General features: G+C 50.4%; 1 protein-coding gene across 1 annotated transcript; it reads left to right on the top strand.

Annotated features, from left to right (window-relative positions):
• Nucleotides 1–17,269: 17,269 nt before the first annotated feature.
• On the top strand, nucleotides 17,270–19,821 carry LOC138718889 (tubulin beta-2 chain). The gene is made up of 4 exons (XM_069853575.1): nucleotides 17,270–17,395; nucleotides 17,817–17,925; nucleotides 18,202–18,312; nucleotides 18,528–19,821. The coding sequence occupies exons 1-4, from the start codon at nucleotides 17,339–17,341 to the stop codon at nucleotides 19,586–19,588; spliced, it is 1,338 nt and encodes a 445-aa protein (XP_069709676.1). The 5' UTR covers nucleotides 17,270–17,338; the 3' UTR covers nucleotides 19,589–19,821.
• The last annotated feature ends 617 nt before the right edge of the window (nucleotides 19,822–20,438 follow it).

The following is a 20,438-nucleotide window of genomic DNA, read 5'->3' as shown; positions in this document are numbered from 1 at the left end:
ACATGAGCCATCATCCGCTTCCAACCCCCCTGGCCATGGGCAGGGACACCTCCCACCAGACCAGGCCGCTCAAGGCCCCATCCAGCCTGGCCTTGAACACCCCCAGGCATGGGGCAGCCACAGCTTCCCTGGGCAGCCTGTGCCAGGGCCTCAACACCCTCATGGTGAAGAAATTCCTCCTTATGTCTAGTCTAAATCTGCTCTTCCCCAGTTTACACCCATAGCTCCTAGTCCTATCTCTACAAGCCTTTGTGAACATCCCCTCCCCACCTTTCTTGTAGCCCCTTCAGGTACTGGAAGGTCGCTATGAAGTCTCCTCAGAGCCTTCTCTTCTCCAGGCTGAACAACCCCCACTCTCTCAGCCCGTCTGTATATGCAAAGTGCTCCAGCCCTTTGATCACCTTCGTAGCCCTTCTCTGGACCGTTCCAACAGCTCCGTATCCTTCTTATGTTGAGGATTCCAGAACTGGACATAGCACTCCAGGTGAGGTCTCACAAGAGAGGAATAGAGGGGCAGAATCACTTCCCTCGACCTGCTGGCCACACTTCTTTTGATGCAGCCCAGGATACGGTTGGCCTTCTGGGCTGTGAGCCCACGCTGCCGGCTCATGTCGAGCTTCTCATCAATCAGCACCCCCGAGTCCTTCTTCACAGGGCTGCCATCTATCGCATCATCCCCCATCCTGCATTGAAACTGTGATGGGTGCACATGCGCAGATGGGTGCACAAATCCTCCCCTTGGGTGGGGTGCACAGCCCCTCACCAGCACATTGGCACCACCAACACGAACACCCACCCCCCACCTCCCCACCCTGTCCATCTTTCTTCCAAGCTTCTTCAATGGAAAGAGTGCAAAGACATCTCACCACCCAACCCCATTATGGGCATCAGGGGGTGGGGAAGAGAAGATCAAAGATCTATATAGAAATATAGAAAAAGCACTGAAACATGTGAGGGACTTCTTACAAGGTTTGGGGAGGGACTTTGTAAAAAGTCTTGTAGTGATAGGACTAGGGGCAATAAGTGTAAACTGGAGAAGGGCAGATTTAGTCTAGACATAAGGAAGAATTTCTTCACCATGAGGGTGTTGAGGCACTGGCACAGGTTGCCCAGGGAACTTGTGGCTGCCCCGTCCCTGAAGGAGTTCAAGGCCAGGCTGGATGGGGCCCTGGGCAGCATGATCTAGTGGGAGGTGTCCCTGCCCATGGCAGGGGGGTTGGAACTGGATGATCTTTAAGGTCTCTTCAAAACTATTCTATGATTCTGTGATGTATTATTGTTCCTATACATGCACTCACATTAACCACAGTTAATAAGTGAGCCAAAAGAAAACTGTTCAAGTCCTAACATCTACCAATATTCTAAACAAAGAAGATGGTTTATGGTTTGGGTTTCTTAGGTGGTGCTTCTTCGAGAACAGAAAAAACTTAAATTCACTCTATCTCATGAGCAAAGATCTCACAGAACAGATGTCCATCTTGACTGATAGTTGACATCATCAATAAAACAACGTAAATTACAGCCTAACATGGGAAAATAACTGAAAAAGAATGTTTACTACAACGCCAGGAAAAGATGCTTACCTTAATGATTGATACATCGAGTCAATAGTTGCTAAATGACACTGTGAAGAACCGTTCAAACGAGTTAGCTGATACATGAGCACCCGCCTAAAATTTATGATTGACAGAAAATGAACTGACTGGACTCCAAGAAAGCCAGGAGTTAAGTTCTTGGTTCATCTCTAATTATCACTACATGCTGCTGTTAATGTTAGTCCACATGCCTTAAATCACATGCCTTACATATAACCTTATTTTACTACGTAGATGGTGTTTCTCCTCAACAAGGATTTTTTCCTTAGGGCCTTGAAGTTAATATTCATTTTAGCTCTACCTAGATTTTTACAGATTACCAAGTATAAAAAACCTAGGAATCACCTGGGTGCAGATCCCACTCCACCCTCCCCCCAAAGGACAGAGCCTCCTCCTGGCACACACACACACACACTCGGACATACACACACAGACAGACAGACAGACACGCAACCATACCTCCACACCTTCGCAGAGCTCCATGGGGTTGGGATTAAGGCGGAGGCAGCCGCAGGGATGGAGAAACCCCACTAGATGGCAGGTAAACCCCTGCTTGCAGAGGCACGGCCGGCAAACCGGGGTCCAGGCGGCTCCGGGGAGTCACCCCGTGGTCTCAGGCTAAAGAAAAGGGTGATGCTGTGCAGCCTTGGAACCACCCCCCGGGGAAGGGGAGGAGGAAGGTCACGGTGACCTTGGCTTCATTCAGCTCTGGAAGTGTTTTGGGGTACTGAAGGGTCTAACAAGAAAGCAAGTTGGGTTGGCTGAGCTCCGGAGAAAATGGAACTACAAATTAAAGGCCCTACTTTGGGCATGAATTTTGTGCCTACCACACTTTCACCAGAGCGCAGCTAAGCTGGTCATTACTGAAAAGGATTTTCCTTAACTGTGCCGTCTGTTGCTGGTGACAATACAGCCGGCAGGCTGATGGCCGTGGGCCCGTTGCAATGGGAAACATGTATTTTTGAACCACAGGCAGGGTGTCATCTCTGCCTAAGAAACACGCAAGTTAATGACATGGACTGGATTTTTAGCTAGTGTTCTCTCTGCCTCCAATATTGTACTTATTTCTAGAAATCAAAATTTCCATTTCCAAATTCTTAAACTTCATTTTCACATTGAAGAAACAGGGGAAAAAGGAACTACTCATCACTTCTCTTCTCTAAGCCTCCCTGCTTTTTCTAGCATCTGCTAAAAGACAAAATCCTCTGCCCTGCTAATTTCTGCCCGTGCTGCCACATCAATGCTAAATCCCGGGAGGCAGCTAAGCCCAGCTCAGCTGCCATACCCTGATATCCCATGGCACAGGATCAGCTTGGGAAGAGGGGGGGTCACAAGCCACCTCCTCTGCCCTACATTTGTCACTTACTGCTTGCACAAAGCATCACGGGATGTGTGGCGGCAGACTCCAGCTACGCCTGTCGCCCGCCTCGCTGCTGCAGCAGGGTCAGGTTTGTGCTGGTCCCAAGCTCTCCCCCACACCCCATCTCTGCAGCCCATCCCAATCCTTTGGCTTTGTGTGGACTGGTCTTTTACAAAATATGTGCAGAGCCTGAGGCTTGTGCCGTGGTTTGAAAATAGCCTCTCTATGTCCTAGTAACCTGTCACAAAGTGACATTTAGCCAGGCAGGCAAACAGGTGACAAAAGCCACTTTGGAAGGGGCCAAGTGCTGGCTGCCTGCATTGAAAACTCATTACTCTTTCTGCTTGATGCAGCTGCAGGTTTGCTCTGCGCCCGGGGAGGAGGTGAGGCTGCCACCTAAAACAGGAAAATCTATCTCAGGCTGGAAGCATTGCAGCCGTAAAAATGTAGGCATTGATAAAATATCTGCTGGGAGCCACACAGGTGGTGGTGGTGAGATTCCTGTGATTAGACACCTGTGGGTGGTGGAGATTTGCCCCAGGCTCACTTGACTGGGGAGAGGAGCAGGCAATGTTAGGGCACAGTTTGTCTGAGCTCCTTCAGATCTGTCTTTTGAGCAAGAAAGCATCTGCTCCTGACTGATTTCTGCTGACTCCAATGGAGGTTAAGGTGAAAGGTAAAAGTTGTACAGCTTTGCAGATGAATTTATTCATGTAGGCAAATCCTTCTTTAAGTGTTCAGAGCCAGTTTCTCTGCTATACTGGGACAGAGGCTGCTCTAACAATGTTCTAGCCCAGTATGCTTCTTCCTAGTTTGGAAGTTTGGGCCTCCTGAATGTATGCTTAAGTGATATGCTGGATTGAAGTAAGGGAACTCTGTTTTCTTCCCTCGTCTTTTCACATCAAGTACTAGTTGCTTGTGTAGCTTCCAAGGTTGTCTACAGGTTTGCTCCTTCTTAGGAGGGAAGCACCCCCTATTCCATCATGTTCTGATTTGCTGCTCTTCTCATCAGGAGTCTTTTTCAAAGGGCTTGTAACTTTCCTTGGGATCCTAAGCCCTGCAGACCTCTGAAGGTAAGCCATATGGTTTCTCTGCACCTAAGTGGTTCTATGTATTTAATGCTTTTCTCTGAAACGTAGCTGTGATCTGTGGACCGTGCTAAATCCTCGTTTGAGCTCAGAAGAGGAAAAACATTCATCTAGCAAGTAAAATGCTGCGTAAGCATTTTATTTGTGGTGCAGGTGTGACTAGGGAGAGAAGCTCTGCAGAACCAGACTAAAGTGCAAAATTAATTTACTAGTTACAGCGTTGCAAAGCCAGCAGAGCCTCTGTGAAATGAGAGGGGAGAGCACTCCAGCAGCCTAGGGAATTTCTTGTACTTCCTTTAAGGTGCTTGTCTTTTTTTCCTGTGGCCATGAAAGCTGGGTCAATTAGTCTGCCTTATTTATCAGGTATGAGGCTAGAATGAGTTTCAGCCGCAGTGAGACACCAGATGGCAAACTAATGATAAAGCAAAGATAGTTGTTGCAAAAGCACTGCGTGTATATATGGATGCATATATACCTATACATTGCTGCTCAGATGAGATCCAAGCCCTAGGACACGCCTGTACTTCTAAGTTCCTTGTTCTTCTCCAAAAGTTAGGTTGTTCATGAGAGTACTGGATCCTAAACCCTGATATCTACTGCCTATCCCCTCCTCCCTCCAGTACAGTTTTAAGCTAGGAAAAAAATCTTCTTCCTGGTAACTGAGGAATTAAGAGATATGAAGCATGTCCTCATGAACTGGGATATCACTGAAAGAAGTAAATGTTTTCTGATTCCAAAAGGCATTCTTATGCTTTTGCTCCTGCAGGAATAAAGTGTGAATTTGATACGTGAGGAAGCGGTTGGCCATTAGTGTGCGTCAGTAAACCCTTTGCTGATGCCTCAGGATATGTCAGTTTTCTTGATTTGTTGTCCTTTTGCAGAGGAGTAAATGACCTCTTGATAAAGCAAAGTGAAGCCTCCCAGCCGCTCTGGTGAGGCTTCACGGTACCAGGCTTCTGCAACAGTAGCTGTGCTGTAGCCTCAGACTTTTGGGGGCCTGCTTTGTGTTGAGATTTGAAGACTTTCCCTAGTGCCACTGGTGGCTGAGGGGGTATTTTTCCCCCTGTGTCATTGGGGCACCAGAGGAGCTGCAAAATTCTTCCTTTTGGTTTGAGGTGGTTGTTTGTGGTTTATTTTGTCACCATTGGAATGTTTTTCTCAGATGGATCAGTCCTCTGGTCTAGCTTGCTGTGCCATTGCTCAAATACTTTCGCTGACATAATAGAGGGCAGCATTTAGTGAGTACCAGCAAGTGAGAAAGGGAGACACGTGTCTGCTTCTGCTGTACAATCACTGTGGCTATGATGCAGTGGCCATCTAAACTAATTTTAGGTAGGACTGCCCCAATCTTGCCTTCTAAGGCTCATCTGCTAAGATGATGAGTCGGTTTGGAGAAATAAATCTGTCAAAAACTGTTCCCTTTTGTTACCACGTTCATTTTTTGTGGTTTCGGCTCCTTGAGGATTCCTGTACAAAAGGAATGGGAGCTAGGGAAAGCTGAGAGAGGTAGCAGCTGACCAGGATGGGGTGTTTTTTCAGCTGTTATGGGAATCTGCTCTTGGAACATCTAATCATGGCCGCAACGCTTTCTTAACCTGAGAGCTCAAAACATTTAACCAGCTGTTGATCAGCCCGACTAATGGTTCCAGAAAAGAGACCAGAAGAGAATCCAGGCTGGAATTTCTGGAAGAGTTTCAGAAAATCAGGCCATCAAACTAGTTATCTTGTTTGAAAAGCACAGTTTAAGGGACCTGCAAGGGAACCACACCAAATTCATGCTATGAATCTCAGGATCCAAAGCAATACCAAGGCTAGCCCCTCCCCCCTGGGAAAAAAACATGTCTGAAAAAGCACCTGTAAGCAAACGTAAAGTGTGGACGTAAAAGCAATTCCACATCTGCAGTAGCTGCTGTGAGGTTGTTATCAAACCTGCTATAATAACTGCTCTACACATCTGTTGGCACCCAGACAGGCACTGCTCGAAGGAAATCTGGTTCCTGATTTCCAAAAGACTTAAGATACCAGATTTTCCCTTTAAGTCAAACTCTCTTTTTGTGGGGTTTGTAACATAAGCTATTGGGATTTCCCAGCCTGGGATGCACGTGGCATAGTGATTCTCTGATGGGCAGCTTGTGGTCCACTGCACTGCATGTTGGAATAGAAATTGCGGCTGTTAGGTTTTGTGCCCAGCTGGCATAGCGACCTTGTGCAAATCCCTCCTGCTCTGCTTTATTTCACTCCTCTGCAGATCGGAGGAGTACGATAACCCTTGCTTGTCTTCCTGCAGCTGAATGAAAGTCTGTCTAACACACAGTTTGTAAGGACCTTGTAAGCTCAGATTAAATTTCTGCCCTTATCAAATAAGACATTTTCCTTTTATTCTTATGTGAGTCATTGGAGAAACTTGTCTTAGATCTATCAGAGCATTTGGGACATGTGGGTTCATAGCTGCTAGATCGGAGGCACTAACACAGTGTGACTCATTGCTCCCCTCGAGGACAAGAAGAGGTTTTCACAGTCGACTGGAAATCATATTTCATATGCAGATAGACTGCTTCATGGTGGACAGTCCTGAAGCAGCTTACAAACACCAACTCTGGTGCACAGAGGCCAGCAGCTGTAGTGAGATCCACGCATGCAATGGGCTATTAAATACCTATGACATGACTGGAAATGGAACAGGCATGAAAGGTTAATGGAACTATACTTTTGAGAGGCTGAGAAGGGAAGAAGAAAATAATGAACTAATATTGAAAATTGTCTTCCCTTATACTGCTCAATTCAATGCCTACATCCTACACGACATACAACTCACCTGATGGATCCTGCTGTTTTCTGTCCTTGGGTTACACAAGGCTGAGGTAAATAACGCGTGCAGGGTATGCTGAGTGCTTGAACTACAGGGGATGCCAATCTGCTTCTCACTCGAGGGCTGATTTGTCTGCTCAGGTTGCAAAGAACTATGTTCTTAGCTGTGGAAATCACTGATTCAACAACATGCAGTGCTGGCAGTCACAAAACAAAGGTTGGACCAAGATTCAGGTTGCTTTGGGAATGAAATTTCTTTTTCTGAAAGATAGTTTGTTATTGTCATGGTTATGGGGCTAGCTGCACTTCTGATCTCTTCCCCGTCCTTCTGGGTACTTTCCCTTTGCTGATGGCAAAATTCCCATGAACCTTCTTTTCCTCCTTAGATTGGGCCTTGAGCTTAATAGTCTCCGTCAACTGAGTCCCCTAGCCTGCAGGTCTGGCTGGATATGCCTACACACAGCCTCCCCCCTTCTCAAGCATGCCAGCAAGTGCCCGCCTCTCAGCCTCGTTTTCCAAACAGCTACTCTTTCATTACTTTTTAAAGTAATGCCATGGCCTTTTGATTTTTTTCCATTTCCAGGCAAAACCAGCTGGACAAAATCAGCTTTGATTATTTTGCTTCCTCCTCTCTGGACAAGCAGTGAAGCCAACAGGCTTGGCATTGTCCCTTAGCAGCCCTCAAGTGTTTGCTCAGAGGTAGCTTAGCTCAAGCCAGCCTTTTTCTTGGCTTTTCCTTCCTGCTTTATTGAATACAGTGATTTTGTAGCAAGAGTAAATATCCCAAACAGTAGCATAGTACCTATATGTTACTAGAAAGCAGCCCAACACCATCTCATCCACTGGGGTGTGGTTGTTTACGTCAGGCTCTCCAAGCCCATGGTACAGTTCTTGAACAGCATGATTTAGATAAGAGCTGTATTTGATTTCCTAGCAGGATGTTATTAAATAGCTACTGCTGCCACCTAATCACTGTATCTGATGTTATTGAAGATTACACAAAATATAATTTTCACAATTATATCACAATTATCACAGTTTCAGTGATCTATCTCCAGTCTCCAGATTCAAATCCAACGATGGGTGCTGCTTATTTGAGTGACAACAGATAGATAGAATAGTTAACACTGACAGAACGTACTACCCTAGGAAAACATTATTGAAGTTCCTTTACTGTATTTTCAAAGTCAAGTACAATCCCAACAGGCTGAAGCTGCATCTTCAAAAAATCTGTGACTTGCCCTAGAACAGCAACTGAAAACTGTCCTTCCCAGATGCCTCTCAGAAAACATAACAAATCATCTCCCTTTTCTGCTTGGTGTTTGAAAAACCTGGTGCCAGGCACTGTTGCTGCTGTTGTTATAGAGTCCTGGGACAGACCTCGGCCTTCCCCAGGCCTGAAAAGCTTGTGCATGCATGAAGTCCCATTAAGGGACAGTTGTTATGCATTTCTCATGAGGCAAAAACAAATCAAGTGAAAACTATCCCTAAATTCTGTGAAGAACCATAAATGGGAAAAGAGGAGGAGAGAGAAGGACAAAGGGATTAATGGCATTTGGGAGTGATGCCTTTCCTTAGCAGGTTCAGGATCTGAGCCAGCCTCTACAGAAATAAATTGAAAAAAACACCCGCCAGTTCCTGTGAGCTGAAGATAAAGCTTGTGATGATGAACTTTGCTTAGCAGTTGTCCAAAATGCTTGGGGCTCCTGAGTTACTGCTGGATGTCTCGCCCACCTACCCACATCCCCACCTGTGTGAAGATGAGGGGCAGCTCCGCAGGCACAGACTGACTCTGTCCCCGTGCTCCCCTATGAGCGGCTGCCACCCACAAATCCAGATTGCCCCGAATGCTGCTGTCAGCACAGGGGCCCTATGTCACCACACTCCGGTTTCACCACCTTTTCCCCATCACTGCAATCCCAGCGGCAGGAATTCATTAAAGTACAAGCGAAAGGAAGGGATAGAAACAATATTTTCCTCTCTGCTGCCGGTTCTAGCTTGGTGAGGATGCTTTCAGCTTTAATAAGCCAGATCAAAGCCTTTGTGTAAATCCTGCCATTAGGAGAGAGGTTGTACCGCTGTACTGCAAGCACAGCAGAGCCCTGTGCAGCTCCCCAAATCCTGCTTTTCTCAGCTGCCAGCTCTTGGCACCCAGATTTCTCCCTCCAGCCCAACACATGAGGGCAAGTGGTGCTGGGGGGAGAGAAATCTTCCCTAACAGTCATTTTCTTTTCCAGTAAGCCAGAGATGTAATACACGTGTGAATGATCTGGGGCCATATTCTTTTTCAGCCTTTGAAATTGCATTTGTTTTCTTTCCAGTCTTCTGAAAGATGCGTAGGGGAGGCACCTGAGTGCAGCCACAACAGCTGCCTGATAAGATCTTTACAATTCATTTGCACAACCCTGCCTTTCGAGGGAAAAAAAGAAAGTGTTAACGAGTTGACAAGCGCATTCTTCCTTACGGCAAGCAGCGCCGTCAGCCGCAATATTACTGCAGGAAGGAGAGAGCAGGGTGGTGGCAGAAGACCTTGAGAAAAATGCTTTGTTCAATCCGGCTATAAAGACTCCTGCTTGTTTCATGTAGTAAATCCTAGCGGGCCGAGCGAGGGAACGGGTTCAGTAGAGACTCGACTCGGGTAACGATGCAGGGCAGCGTGTTGCTCTCCGAGTTTTAAAGATTAGTCCTTGGGGTGGGAAGGAAAAACGTTTACCAAGAAGGATCAAAGCAAAAAGGAGTGTTCACTAGGCAGGTGTCTTCTGTATTGCTGCAGTGCCAGATTCTGACCTGGCACATGAGGGACCGACAGTGGTTTTACCCTCCTGCATTTGCAACCAGATTCTCAAACTGCAAAACTGTTGCATCTCAGTTCAGCCCGAACACACTTAAAAAAATCCAGTTTAGGAAAGAAAGGACCAAGACTCAAGAATAACTCAGACAAGCGAGTGAACATTTTCTTTCATGCCTCGCTCTTTTGCATTTACTGAATTTGTTCCACATGAATGTAGAAACAGCTGCATCAGCACGAGCACTGAGGCTGGAACCTTATTAATATTTATGCCTAGAGAGCAGAGCACATAGGAATCAAAATGCCTTCCCGTCATTGGTTAGAGGACCCCAGCATCCATACAGCATCTTACCATGTTTGGAGGCTAGACAAGCAGATTTATTAGAGAGCAGATCAATTTCTCATCAGCATTCTCACACGATCGCAGAAAAGCTGTCCTTTGCCTTCTACCTGCTCATTGCTTCTCGTCATTCAATAATTTCCTAATTAGAGAAATAATTTTTCATCTATCCTTTGCACTTCTGTGGTTTATATTCTCATCTGTTAAATATGGTTGGAGATATCATTAGATGCTTGAGTTATTATTCTTGGTTTATATAAGGGCATACCCAAAAGCCTTAGTATGAATGAGATGAAATAAGAAATAATGCTGTGACAAGTCCAGCATGTGCTAGGAGGGACTGAACTCATGATACATGGTGCTAGGCACATAAAAGGTGCTGTATGGTGCTGCTGTGACCCTCAAAACCTCCTTTGGGAATTCTTACTACTGTAATTTGTGCTGACAAGCTGCCTCAGTGAAAGTCTTAAATCTGAGGCTGAGGGTTTTCCTCTCCAAGAGTGCTGAGACGGATCTGGCCAACAGTCTTTCTCTGTCTTTTGTCTCATAAGAGCAATCTTTAGCTTTTCTAATAATGAGTAACTGGTGAGCAGGTAGGTGCAGACAGTGTCCTCAACATAATTAAAACATTCACACATTTTTAACAGATAGAAACAGCAGCTTGCAGCAGCAGTAAAAGGAAAAGGAAATAATACCATGATCTGGTTGAAGTCAGTTGCTGTGCAGATGTGTAGCAGCCTCAGGTGGCTGCATGAACAGCCCCTTGTTTCACCTCTGTTGAGGCCAGGGACACTCCGAGACAGGGAGCACTGACAGGGGCTGCAGAGCAAGGGTGGCAGCCCCAGACCCCTGCTCCCCCAGTGTGCGTCCTCTGGGAGCATGGGGACTACATGGCCAGAGCCTGGATCATGCTGATGACATGGCCACCCGCTGCTGACCAGTCCTAGGCCACCCTGGGCATGTTTCACTGGTCAGACGTTGCCATTGATCCTAGTGTCCCGATCCAATATCAGGGAGGGTTCTTAAATGATCCCAAGAGTGAGATTAAGACACAAATGAGGTCAGATGCTGTACAATCTTGTGAGCTTTATTTTTTAGAACAACTGATAACAACGATAGGGCAGAGAGAAAAGGAAAGAAAAGTCAGAATCCCTAAGCAAGAAAACAGTAGAGGCACAGCTAATTGCCACCACCACAAATCCAGCGATGTGCAGCTCAGTCTTGGTGCAGGTGATGGTGCTCCAAGCTCCAGGGGGACATGAAGGGAAAGAGAGAGAGAGGGAAGGAAAGAAATCACCACATTGACGGCAGCAGCAGTTCTCAGGAACAAGTGGTGATGACAGCAGCTTCTTCCAGGCCGCATGGTCCAGGCTGGTCCGATTGAAGTGTGTGAGTGAGAGCAAGACTGCACTTGGCCTGGTTCCTTGAAAGTCCTTTTATAAGGCCTGTCCGACCCCCATCTGCACGTGTCTTTTTGGCGGGTCCAGCCTGGACCCTCTGGCAGGTCAAGGAAAGGGGTGGGGGGAGCGGGGGCAGCAGCGGCCACTGCTTCCCCTCCCCGCACCAAAGCCAGCTCTGCGTCCTGATCTTCAGCAAAGCAAGGGAGAGTGGTGCCTGCTCCTGCACTGCCTTTCTGCTGACCCTGACACTACAGACAACCTGGTGCCATGAATGGGTAGTCCCCAGACAAAATGTTTAAGGCAAAGAGACACACATAGTCCAACTCTACACTTAGCTACTGTGGCCTGAAGACAGCTTGGATTTGATGAGCTTTAGGACTTAAGCACCGCACTGACGGGCAGAGGCAGCTGCTGGTGTGCTGGCTGGGCAGGTGTGTGACGGAAGAAAACATGGGACAACACGCAGTGATCAATATGATCCAAGTGAAGCCGTTTAATCGAAGTTCACAACACATTTTATACCTTACTTGCTGAAGCAAGCCATTGTTTTACAAACTGATTTGACGATTCTTCATTAGCAACAAGTAATCATTAGTTACAATACATTATTCTATTTTCCCATGAGAAATAGCTATGTGAGCATTTCAGTCTACAAATTGATAGACTACAAAGTAACAAGTCAAGGACTACTGAGGAAAGATTCCCGTGAGAAATGAGAGGAGTATAAGGTAGAACAACCCTCAGTTGTTGAAAAGAGAAACCTTGAAGACAGTGTGTCAGTTACAGCAGCTACTTCTTCTGCAAAGTTAGCTTCAATTCTGGTGCAAAAGCTGTGAGGCCTTATGCTAAGGTGCTTTTATTTCATTTAGCATAAGGTGCTCAGTGCTTGGGGTGCCCATTAAATGTCCTCTGGTTCGTAACCACCCATCAGGTGTGGGCTGGGGGAGGCAAGTTCACCCTTGCTATTCCCACCAATGTGTTCTCAGTCTTGATGAACTGCAGTTTTCTGCCGCTTCCTTGTTTTCTTTTGTTAAGATCTCATAACTTTCCAAGCTCGTGTTGATTCTTCCCTCCTTCCCTGTCCTTGAGCTACTAATGATCTTGTTCCTATAATCCTGTCTCTGCCTGCAGTTGTATCTTTTCTTATCAGCTGTGGTGCTGCACTGGCTACTCTCCCATAGCTTAGCAATTTCCTCTAGAGCCTGGATTGAAGCTGTGCAGCTGGGCCATGCTACAGCCAGAGTTTTTGCTGGGGCCAGGATACAGAGGGTCACAATTAGCACAGCCGTGGTTGCTACCAGCCTTGTCTGCCCCTTTTCCTTTCCTACCAGCTGGCATAGGTGATTCCAGCCACTGGCATAGCCTCCATGAAACCTGTATGTGAAAAAACAAGAGCAGGATAATGAGGAAAACCCCCAAATCTTAAAAACACCTTCCCGCCCACCCCTCACTTCTTCTCAGGCTTAACTGTACTTAATTTTCTCTACCTCCTCCATCTCATCAGGGCAGGGGCACGGGGAGGAGGGGTTGGAGGTTCATCACATGTTGTCTCTGCAACTCCTTCCTCCTCAGGAGCAGGACTCCTCACACTCTTACCCTGATCCAGTGTGGAGATGCTGCCATGGGAGACAGTCCTCCATGAACTTCTCCAATGTCAGTCTTTCCCATGAGCTGCAGTTCCTCACAAACTGCTCCAGCATAGGGCCCTTCCACTGGGTGCGGTCCTTCAGGAACAGAATGCTCCAGGATGTTTTCCCCACGGCATTACAAGTCCTGCCAGCAAATTTGCTCCAGTGTGAGTTCTTCTCTCCATGAGTCCACAGGTCCTGCCAGGAACCTACTCCAGTGCGGGCTTCCCACAGGCTCATGGCCTCCTTTGAGCATCCACCTGCTCCTGCATGGGGGTCCTACACCCACTGGAGGTGAAAATCTGCTCCACTGTTAACCTCCATGGGCTGCAGGGGAATCTCTGTTGCAGCACCTGGAGCACCTCCTCCCCCTCCTTCTTCACTGACCTTTGTGTCTGCAGAGTTCTTTCTTTCACATATTGTCACTCCACTCTTCACCTGCGTTATTTACCCCCTTCTTAAATACGGTATCACAGAAGCATTATCATCATCACTGATGGGCTTGGACTTGGCCAGTGGCAAGTCTGTACTGGACATAAGGGAAGTTTCTAGGAACTTCTCACAGAAGCAACCTTAGTAGCCCCCGCTACCAAAACCTTGCCATGCAAACCCAGTACAGCTACAATGTTGTAGTCTGCAGAGGAGCAAAATTTTGGCTTGCCTTGAATGACCTAATGAGCTGCCCTAGGCGCAGGTCATCTACTGTCTGGTTTGCTCTGTGGCGTAGGACCTTGGCTTGTGAGAGTCCAAACTTCTTTCTCATTTTTACATACTGTGGTGTCCTGCACCTCAAGATACGGAAAGCTTAGGTGCCACTCTCGGGGGCCTGGGCATAACTTCAAGGTCTTTAAGTCATTCACGTCCTTCAGAGAGGGGCCTGTGGACGAGGATGTGACGTGTGAGAAGGGATGCTGAGCTACAGCATGGGCAAGTCTTCTGAAAGGAAGAGCAAGTTTCTCTTTAGGAAAAATCTCTGCTGACCCACACACTGTGCTGCAGTGCATCACACAAACGCACATACTTCCTATTATAAAGTAAAATGACCAAGTCCTTCCCTTGGGCTTTTGTTATCTGTTTGTTGTGACTTTCTGCATCCTGCAAGGGGGTTGGGCCTTGCATCATTGACCGCCTCGACAGCTTAAGGCGGAGGTTGTGACGGCGATCACACCCAACCTTGGGAGGGTGGGAGCCATGAAAGTGAGGGAGGATACAGTGGATAAAACTGGGTTGATCCTCTGAGCTTCATTAAACAAACTCTTGTCTGAGGTCATATTATTCCTCCTCTCGTATATGCAGGGGGGTGGCTGTGGAATAACCCTGTGAGCCGGCGTTTCTGCGTTCCCATAGCCGCACTGCTTTTACACCCTGGGAAATCAGCCGGGCGAGTGAAAATGTTGCAGTGTCTTTTTGTTCCTTTCTTTTTTTTTGTGCAGCTCGTTTCTGCCGGGAGGGGGGGCCGGTTGCCGGGGAGACTGGGGATGGAGGAATCCAGCCAGGGCTGGCCCGGGGCTGGGGCAGGGGCTGCTCTGACAGACACGTAGATGTGAGGCAAATACAGAGAGGGGAGAGGCACCGGCAGCTAAGGGTGGAACAGTTCATTTCCCAGCAAGTAATTCGCAATAAGCTACGCTGAACCCTTGGGAAACCCTCTGCTCACCTTCGAATGAAGCTGGACCTTGTCTGAAGTCTCCTGAAGTTGTTTGAATGGCTGCTGTTTGCTTCTAAAGGGTTTTGTCTAGGGCTGCAGAAACACAGACCTAGATTTCCTCCCTCATCCCCCATTAACGCAGTCGTTTATTTTACAAATCAACATTTCACGGTTTTTTTTTTTCTTCCAGTCTCAACAAGTCCTATAGAGAAGATATTCTTGAACCTTCCCCACACATTTTAAAAATGTGAATTAATTTATTTTAAGATAAAGCAGTTGGGGTGGGTTTCTTTCCTCCAGTGTTAATATTCTGGTTTCCTTGAATTGGATTTTAAAATGGCTTCCTTTGAAGCCTCAAGCTGTTAGGAAGGAGCTTAACATAGGTATGGAGGATGTGGAAAATCAGCTATTCCCTTTCATGCTGAAATGTCAATAATTCATCTAGTAAATAACTAATATGCAGTGTGTGATATGCAAAACACTTGGAAATCATAGCAGCGAGGACTCATGACACCTGTATTTTGCACCAGCTCTGCTATAAGGGGGTTTCGCTGCGACAGTGTTTCCAGGAGCACGCCCGCCGCAGCCATGGGGAAGACTGGCATTACTTTAAATCATTACCTGAGCCGGTCAGTGGTCTGCTAGAACTGCTAATCTACAAGTTATTTTTAAACAAGCAATTATAGATGTGGATGTTGATTATGCACTTAACACGCCATGAAAAAAAAAATAAAAAAAACAACCAAGCTCTTTTGGAATTAAAGCTACACATTGTTGGCGAAGCGTAGTCAACCAAATAATTAAATTGCTCCTGGTTTAGACCAGTAAAAACAGATTTTTACAGAGAGTGCAAGAGAACAGATTATTTTCTTCGAAATCACTGCTGAAGAGGCATCCCTGAGAATGTGTTTTCTAGCAGCCCCTTTGGGAGCTGGGACACCTCCTCCCAGTAAGGTGAACAAAAGAAAGGTGTGGACGCTGTGGCTCATCACTCGAAGGATGCCCCGTTGTTCTGCAGGTTGCCTCGGAAGAATGTAAAATCAGGTCTAGAGCGATCACGGGCGGGGTTAGAGATCCGCATGAACGAGGTTATAAAGATTTGGGGAGTCGGCACACGGATAGAACAAAGGAAAGAGGATTTCAAAGAAATACGAGCTGGAAATCGGGATGAACTTTTTTTCCCTGCTCACCTAACGGGTCACTAACCCCGGGTTTATCGGGGTCCCGCTCGGCGCCGGCTGCGGGGCTCTGGGCTGCCCCCCGCATCCCCCCCGCACCTCGGGGCGCCCGTGCCCTTCCTCCCCCCGACCTCCTCCTCCTCCTGCGGGGGCATGTGCCCTGCCCGCCGGCCCGGGTGGTGCCCGCCGTGCCACCACGGGCTGCTCCAAAATAAACCGGGGAGAGCGTCTCCGGGGAGCACATGTTCAACCATCCCCAGCCCCGCCGCCCTCCCCAGCCCCTTTGCGGCTCCTCGCCCTTCTTCCTCGTGTGTAAATCCGCAACGAAGCGGCAAAGTGCTGCGAGTTTGCAAGAGCCGATTGCTGCAGAGCTCAGGGAAAACACCCCCCCCCCCCCGGCCCCCCCCGAGCCCTCTGCAGCAGCGGCCGCCTCGGCCATTGTCTGCCTGGGGGTCGCAGCCAGACGGGGGACAGGGCGGAGCCGGTCGCTTCGCTGGAGAGCGGCTCCTAGCTCATCTATGGGAACTAAAACCGACTTCTTCAGGCGGGGAAAGAATAGCTGAGCTCGGCACTGGGGTGTCACCGAAAACGCCGGCGAATAAACTCTTTGAGGCTCGTTGGGGAGTTTTACAAAGCGAGCATCCTTTATGGGTGCCGGGCAACAGGAGGGATGGGGCGTCTCCGTCAGCCGTGCGCAGGGTACTGGGCAGGGCAGGCGGACGGAAGGTTTGAACGGCACCGGCCGGGGCTGGGGGAAACCCGCCCGCGTCCTGCCGGGGGTCAGGAGAACCGGGACAGGGCACGGGGCTCCCGGCCGGGGTTGCTCGGTGCCTCCGGGGGGAGTGAAGGGAGGCAGCAGCGGGGGGGCTGTGGCAGCCGACTAGCTCCCCGCAGCTCCCCCCTCCCTCCTCCCCCGCGGCAACGCCCGCCGCTGCGGCAGCGAAAGCTGCTCGTCTTGGGGAACAAAAGGCTGCGGCGGAGGGACGACGGCGGGGGCCGGTTCACATGGGCGGCCGGCAAAGCCCGGGGGGAACGGAGCCCTGGACAGAGAAACGGCTCCCTTGGACGGGGAAACGAGCCTCCCCGCGCGACTCCGAGCTGCGGCAGCGCTGCTGCCCAAACGTCGCGCTCCGCGCCTTTGTCCGCGCTGACAGCGGCCAAACCGGGGCGGCGGCGGCACCGCCGTGCGCGGAGGGGGCTCCCCCTGGCCACGCCCCCTCGAGCCGTTGGACACGCCCCCTCGAGTAATAACCACGCCCCCATGCCGGATGGCCACGCCCCCTCCACCGGGGACAACGCCGCGGCCCCGCCCCGCCCCCGCGCCCCCATTGGCTCCGCGCCGCTCCCGCGTGACGTCACCGCCGGGGGGCGGGGCGCGGCGCCCCATTTAAGGGGCCGGCGCGGGGCGCGGCCGCTGCAGCGCGGAGTGCGGGAGCCGAGCGGCAGGAGGGCGCCGGAGGAAGAGGAGACGCAGCGAGTCGGGCACCCTCGGAGCAGCGGGCACCATGCGTGAGATCGTGCACATCCAGGCCGGGCAGTGCGGCAACCAGATCGGCGCCAAGGTACGCGGGGACCGAAGCGATCGGCGCCGCTGCCGCCCGCGACGCGGGGTGCGGGGCGGTGCCCGCCCAGCCGGACTCCGCGTGTCCCGCAGGGGTGTCTCCCTTCCCGCTGGGAGCTTTACAGAGCTCGCCCCGTCCATGCGGGGCGGCTGTCGCGACGCCCGGTTTGGTGCGGGGGCGGCCGTGCCGCGTGTCCCCCCGCCCGGGCTGCGGGGGTCCCGGTCGGGCGGAGGGAAGGGACTCGGAGCCGGTGCCACACCCCGTCCGGGGCGGGGGGGGGGTGCGGCGGGGGGCGCGGTAGCGGCGGTGCCGGCGGGGGTCGCCCCCACGCGTGGCGAATCCCCGCCCGCCACGTCGCCGGGCTGCGGGCAGGGGGCGCGGGGGGGCGGGGCGCGCTGAGACCCCGCTCTGGTCCCCGCAGTTCTGGGAGGTCATCAGCGATGAGCACGGCATCGACCCCACCGGCAGCTACCACGGGGACAGCGACCTGCAGCTGGAGAGGATCAACGTCTACTACAATGAAGCCACGGGTAACGCCCCTCTCTCTGTTAAGGAGCTGCAGCACGTTGCTGCCGGGTGGGCAGGCGAGGGGGGGGTCTCCCGTGCATCCCGCCCTTCCCATAGTGGGTGATGCTCCAGCACATCTTAAACGGCTGCTTCGTGTTCCCATCCCCACCTACCTCCCACCGAATCCCGTCACCCTCCATGTCCTGGGCAGTGAAATGCAGGGAGGCAGAAGGGAGCATAGCAGGGCTCCTGTGATGCTGACTGTGAGGCTGCAATGCCGGCTCTGCTTCCTCACACAGGTAACAAATACGTCCCCCGTGCCATCCTGGTGGACCTGGAGCCCGGTACAATGGATTCTGTGCGCTCCGGCCCCTTTGGACAGATCTTCCGACCCGACAACTTTGTCTTTGGTGAGTGGGGCTGGCATGGAGGAGTCCCAAAGCAGGAGCTCCCTGCACAGATGGGGCTCAGAGCAAGTGTGCTGGTGACCCTGGGGGACCTGAATCCCAACAGCGCGGTGGGGATGGGAGTGAGGGGTGAGCCCCGTGGGGCAGGAGAGGCGGCATTCTGCCTGTTCCCCTGCGGGGCGCTAACAGGGCGCCTTGCTTCTGGCTCAATCCTCTAGGTCAGAGCGGGGCTGGCAACAACTGGGCCAAGGGGCACTACACGGAAGGTGCTGAGCTGGTGGACTCTGTCCTGGATGTGGTGAGGAAGGAGTCGGAGAGCTGCGACTGCCTCCAGGGCTTCCAGCTGACCCACTCTCTGGGTGGTGGCACAGGCTCTGGCATGGGCACCCTCCTGATCAGCAAGATCCGGGAGGAGTACCCCGACCGCATCATGAACACGTTCAGCGTGATGCCGTCCCCCAAGGTGTCGGACACGGTGGTGGAGCCCTACAACGCCACCCTGTCTGTGCACCAGCTGGTGGAGAACACGGATGAGACCTACTGCATCGACAACGAGGCCCTGTATGACATTTGCTTCCGCACGCTGAAGCTGACCACTCCCACGTACGGGGACCTCAACCACCTGGTGTCGGCCACCATGAGCGGAGTGACGACCTGCCTTCGCTTCCCCGGCCAGCTGAACGCCGACCTGCGCAAGCTGGCGGTGAACATGGTGCCTTTCCCTCGGCTGCACTTCTTCATGCCGGGCTTTGCCCCCCTCACCAGCCGTGGCAGCCAGCAGTACCGAGCCCTGACGGTGCCCGAGCTGACGCAGCAGATGTTTGACTCCAAGAACATGATGGCCGCCTGCGACCCTCGCCACGGTCGCTACCTGACAGTGGCTGCCATCTTCCGGGGCCGCATGTCCATGAAGGAGGTGGACGAGCAGATGCTCAACGTGCAGAACAAGAACAGCAGCTACTTTGTGGAGTGGATCCCCAACAATGTGAAGACGGCCGTCTGTGACATTCCCCCGCGTGGTCTCAAGATGTCCGCCACCTTCATTGGCAACAGCACAGCCATTCAGGAGCTCTTCAAGAGGATCTCGGAGCAGTTCACGGCCATGTTCCGGCGCAAGGCTTTCTTGCACTGGTACACCGGTGAGGGCATGGATGAGATGGAGTTCACGGAGGCGGAGAGCAACATGAATGACCTGGTCTCCGAGTACCAGCAATACCAGGATGCCACTGCTGATGAGCAGGGGGAATTTGAAGAGGAAGGAGAGGAGGATGAGGCATAAAGTTGAAATGGGTAGGAGTTAAGTATAGTTTGAGCAGGCAAGTGTTCATTGAGAGGAGGAATCTGTGCAGTTGTGCTGAAGCATGCATTTTTTCATTTGGTGCTCTCCACTGTTGCTTCTGTCAGCAGTTTTGTATCCTTGACTGTCCAATGTAACAGTAGTTGCAAAAATACTTCAGAGTCTTCTGTTGAAATGGTTAACTTCTCAAACATAAAGGCTTTTTGTGTCCTAAACTGTCTCCTCTGCCTTATTTCTTTCTCGATTAAGAAAATAACTCTTCTAGTTTTCTGTAGCTTCTTTCTTTAATTCTTAACCTCGGAGAAATGTTTAACTCAATAAACCATTTTTTTTTTTTCAGCCTATGAATTTGGCAGCATGAGTGAACTGCAGTTGCTCAGCTTAAGGTGGTAGTTAACTTACAGAAACTGGGGGGTCACTGTTAGACAGTTCCATGTCTAACAGTTAATCTAGTGTTTCAGAAAAAATTGCCTTACCTAACACGAACAAGACACTGCGCTTGAGAATCCTGCAACTCCTATTTATGGACATACATGGTAGTGAGGTCATCGAGAAGGTATTGAATTCCACACTACAAGCTGTCAAAACTGATTTGACAAGATAGCTGCAGGCTTCCCCACTGCTATTCAAGCAGCTTTTATTTAACTTGTTGCAGGGCCTATGGCACGAGCATGTGGGTGTCTACCTCTGATTTGCCTTGGTCCTGAGCTGTGCTGTCTCCCCTAACCCTCCTCTCTAAATAGAAGAAATCCATGCAGAGAAGTATGGGTCTGTGCTAGCAGACAACTTGAAGGGATTGACTCTTCAATCAATTCCCTTTAGAAGATAAGAG

This window comes from Phaenicophaeus curvirostris, chromosome 3, assembly GCF_032191515.1.
Source record: "Phaenicophaeus curvirostris isolate KB17595 chromosome 3, BPBGC_Pcur_1.0, whole genome shotgun sequence".
Classification (NCBI taxonomy): domain Eukaryota; kingdom Metazoa; phylum Chordata; class Aves; order Cuculiformes; family Cuculidae; genus Phaenicophaeus; species Phaenicophaeus curvirostris.
Note: the sequence above shows the minus strand (reverse complement) of the source record. Positions and strands in the feature narration are given on the sequence as shown.

Bases quoted from the DNA above. Each gene is read 5' to 3' on its own strand.
- LOC138718889 (XM_069853575.1), top strand. From the start codon at position 17,339: ATGCGTGAGATCGTGCACATCCAGGCCGGGCAGTGCGGCAACCAGATC. The intron at 17,396-17,816 runs GTACGCGGGGAC...TGGTCCCCGCAG, and splicing joins GCAACCAGATCGGCGCCAAG to TTCTGGGAGGTCATCAGCGA. The intron at 17,926-18,201 runs GTAACGCCCCTC...TTCCTCACACAG, and splicing joins CTACTACAATGAAGCCACGG to GTAACAAATACGTCCCCCGT.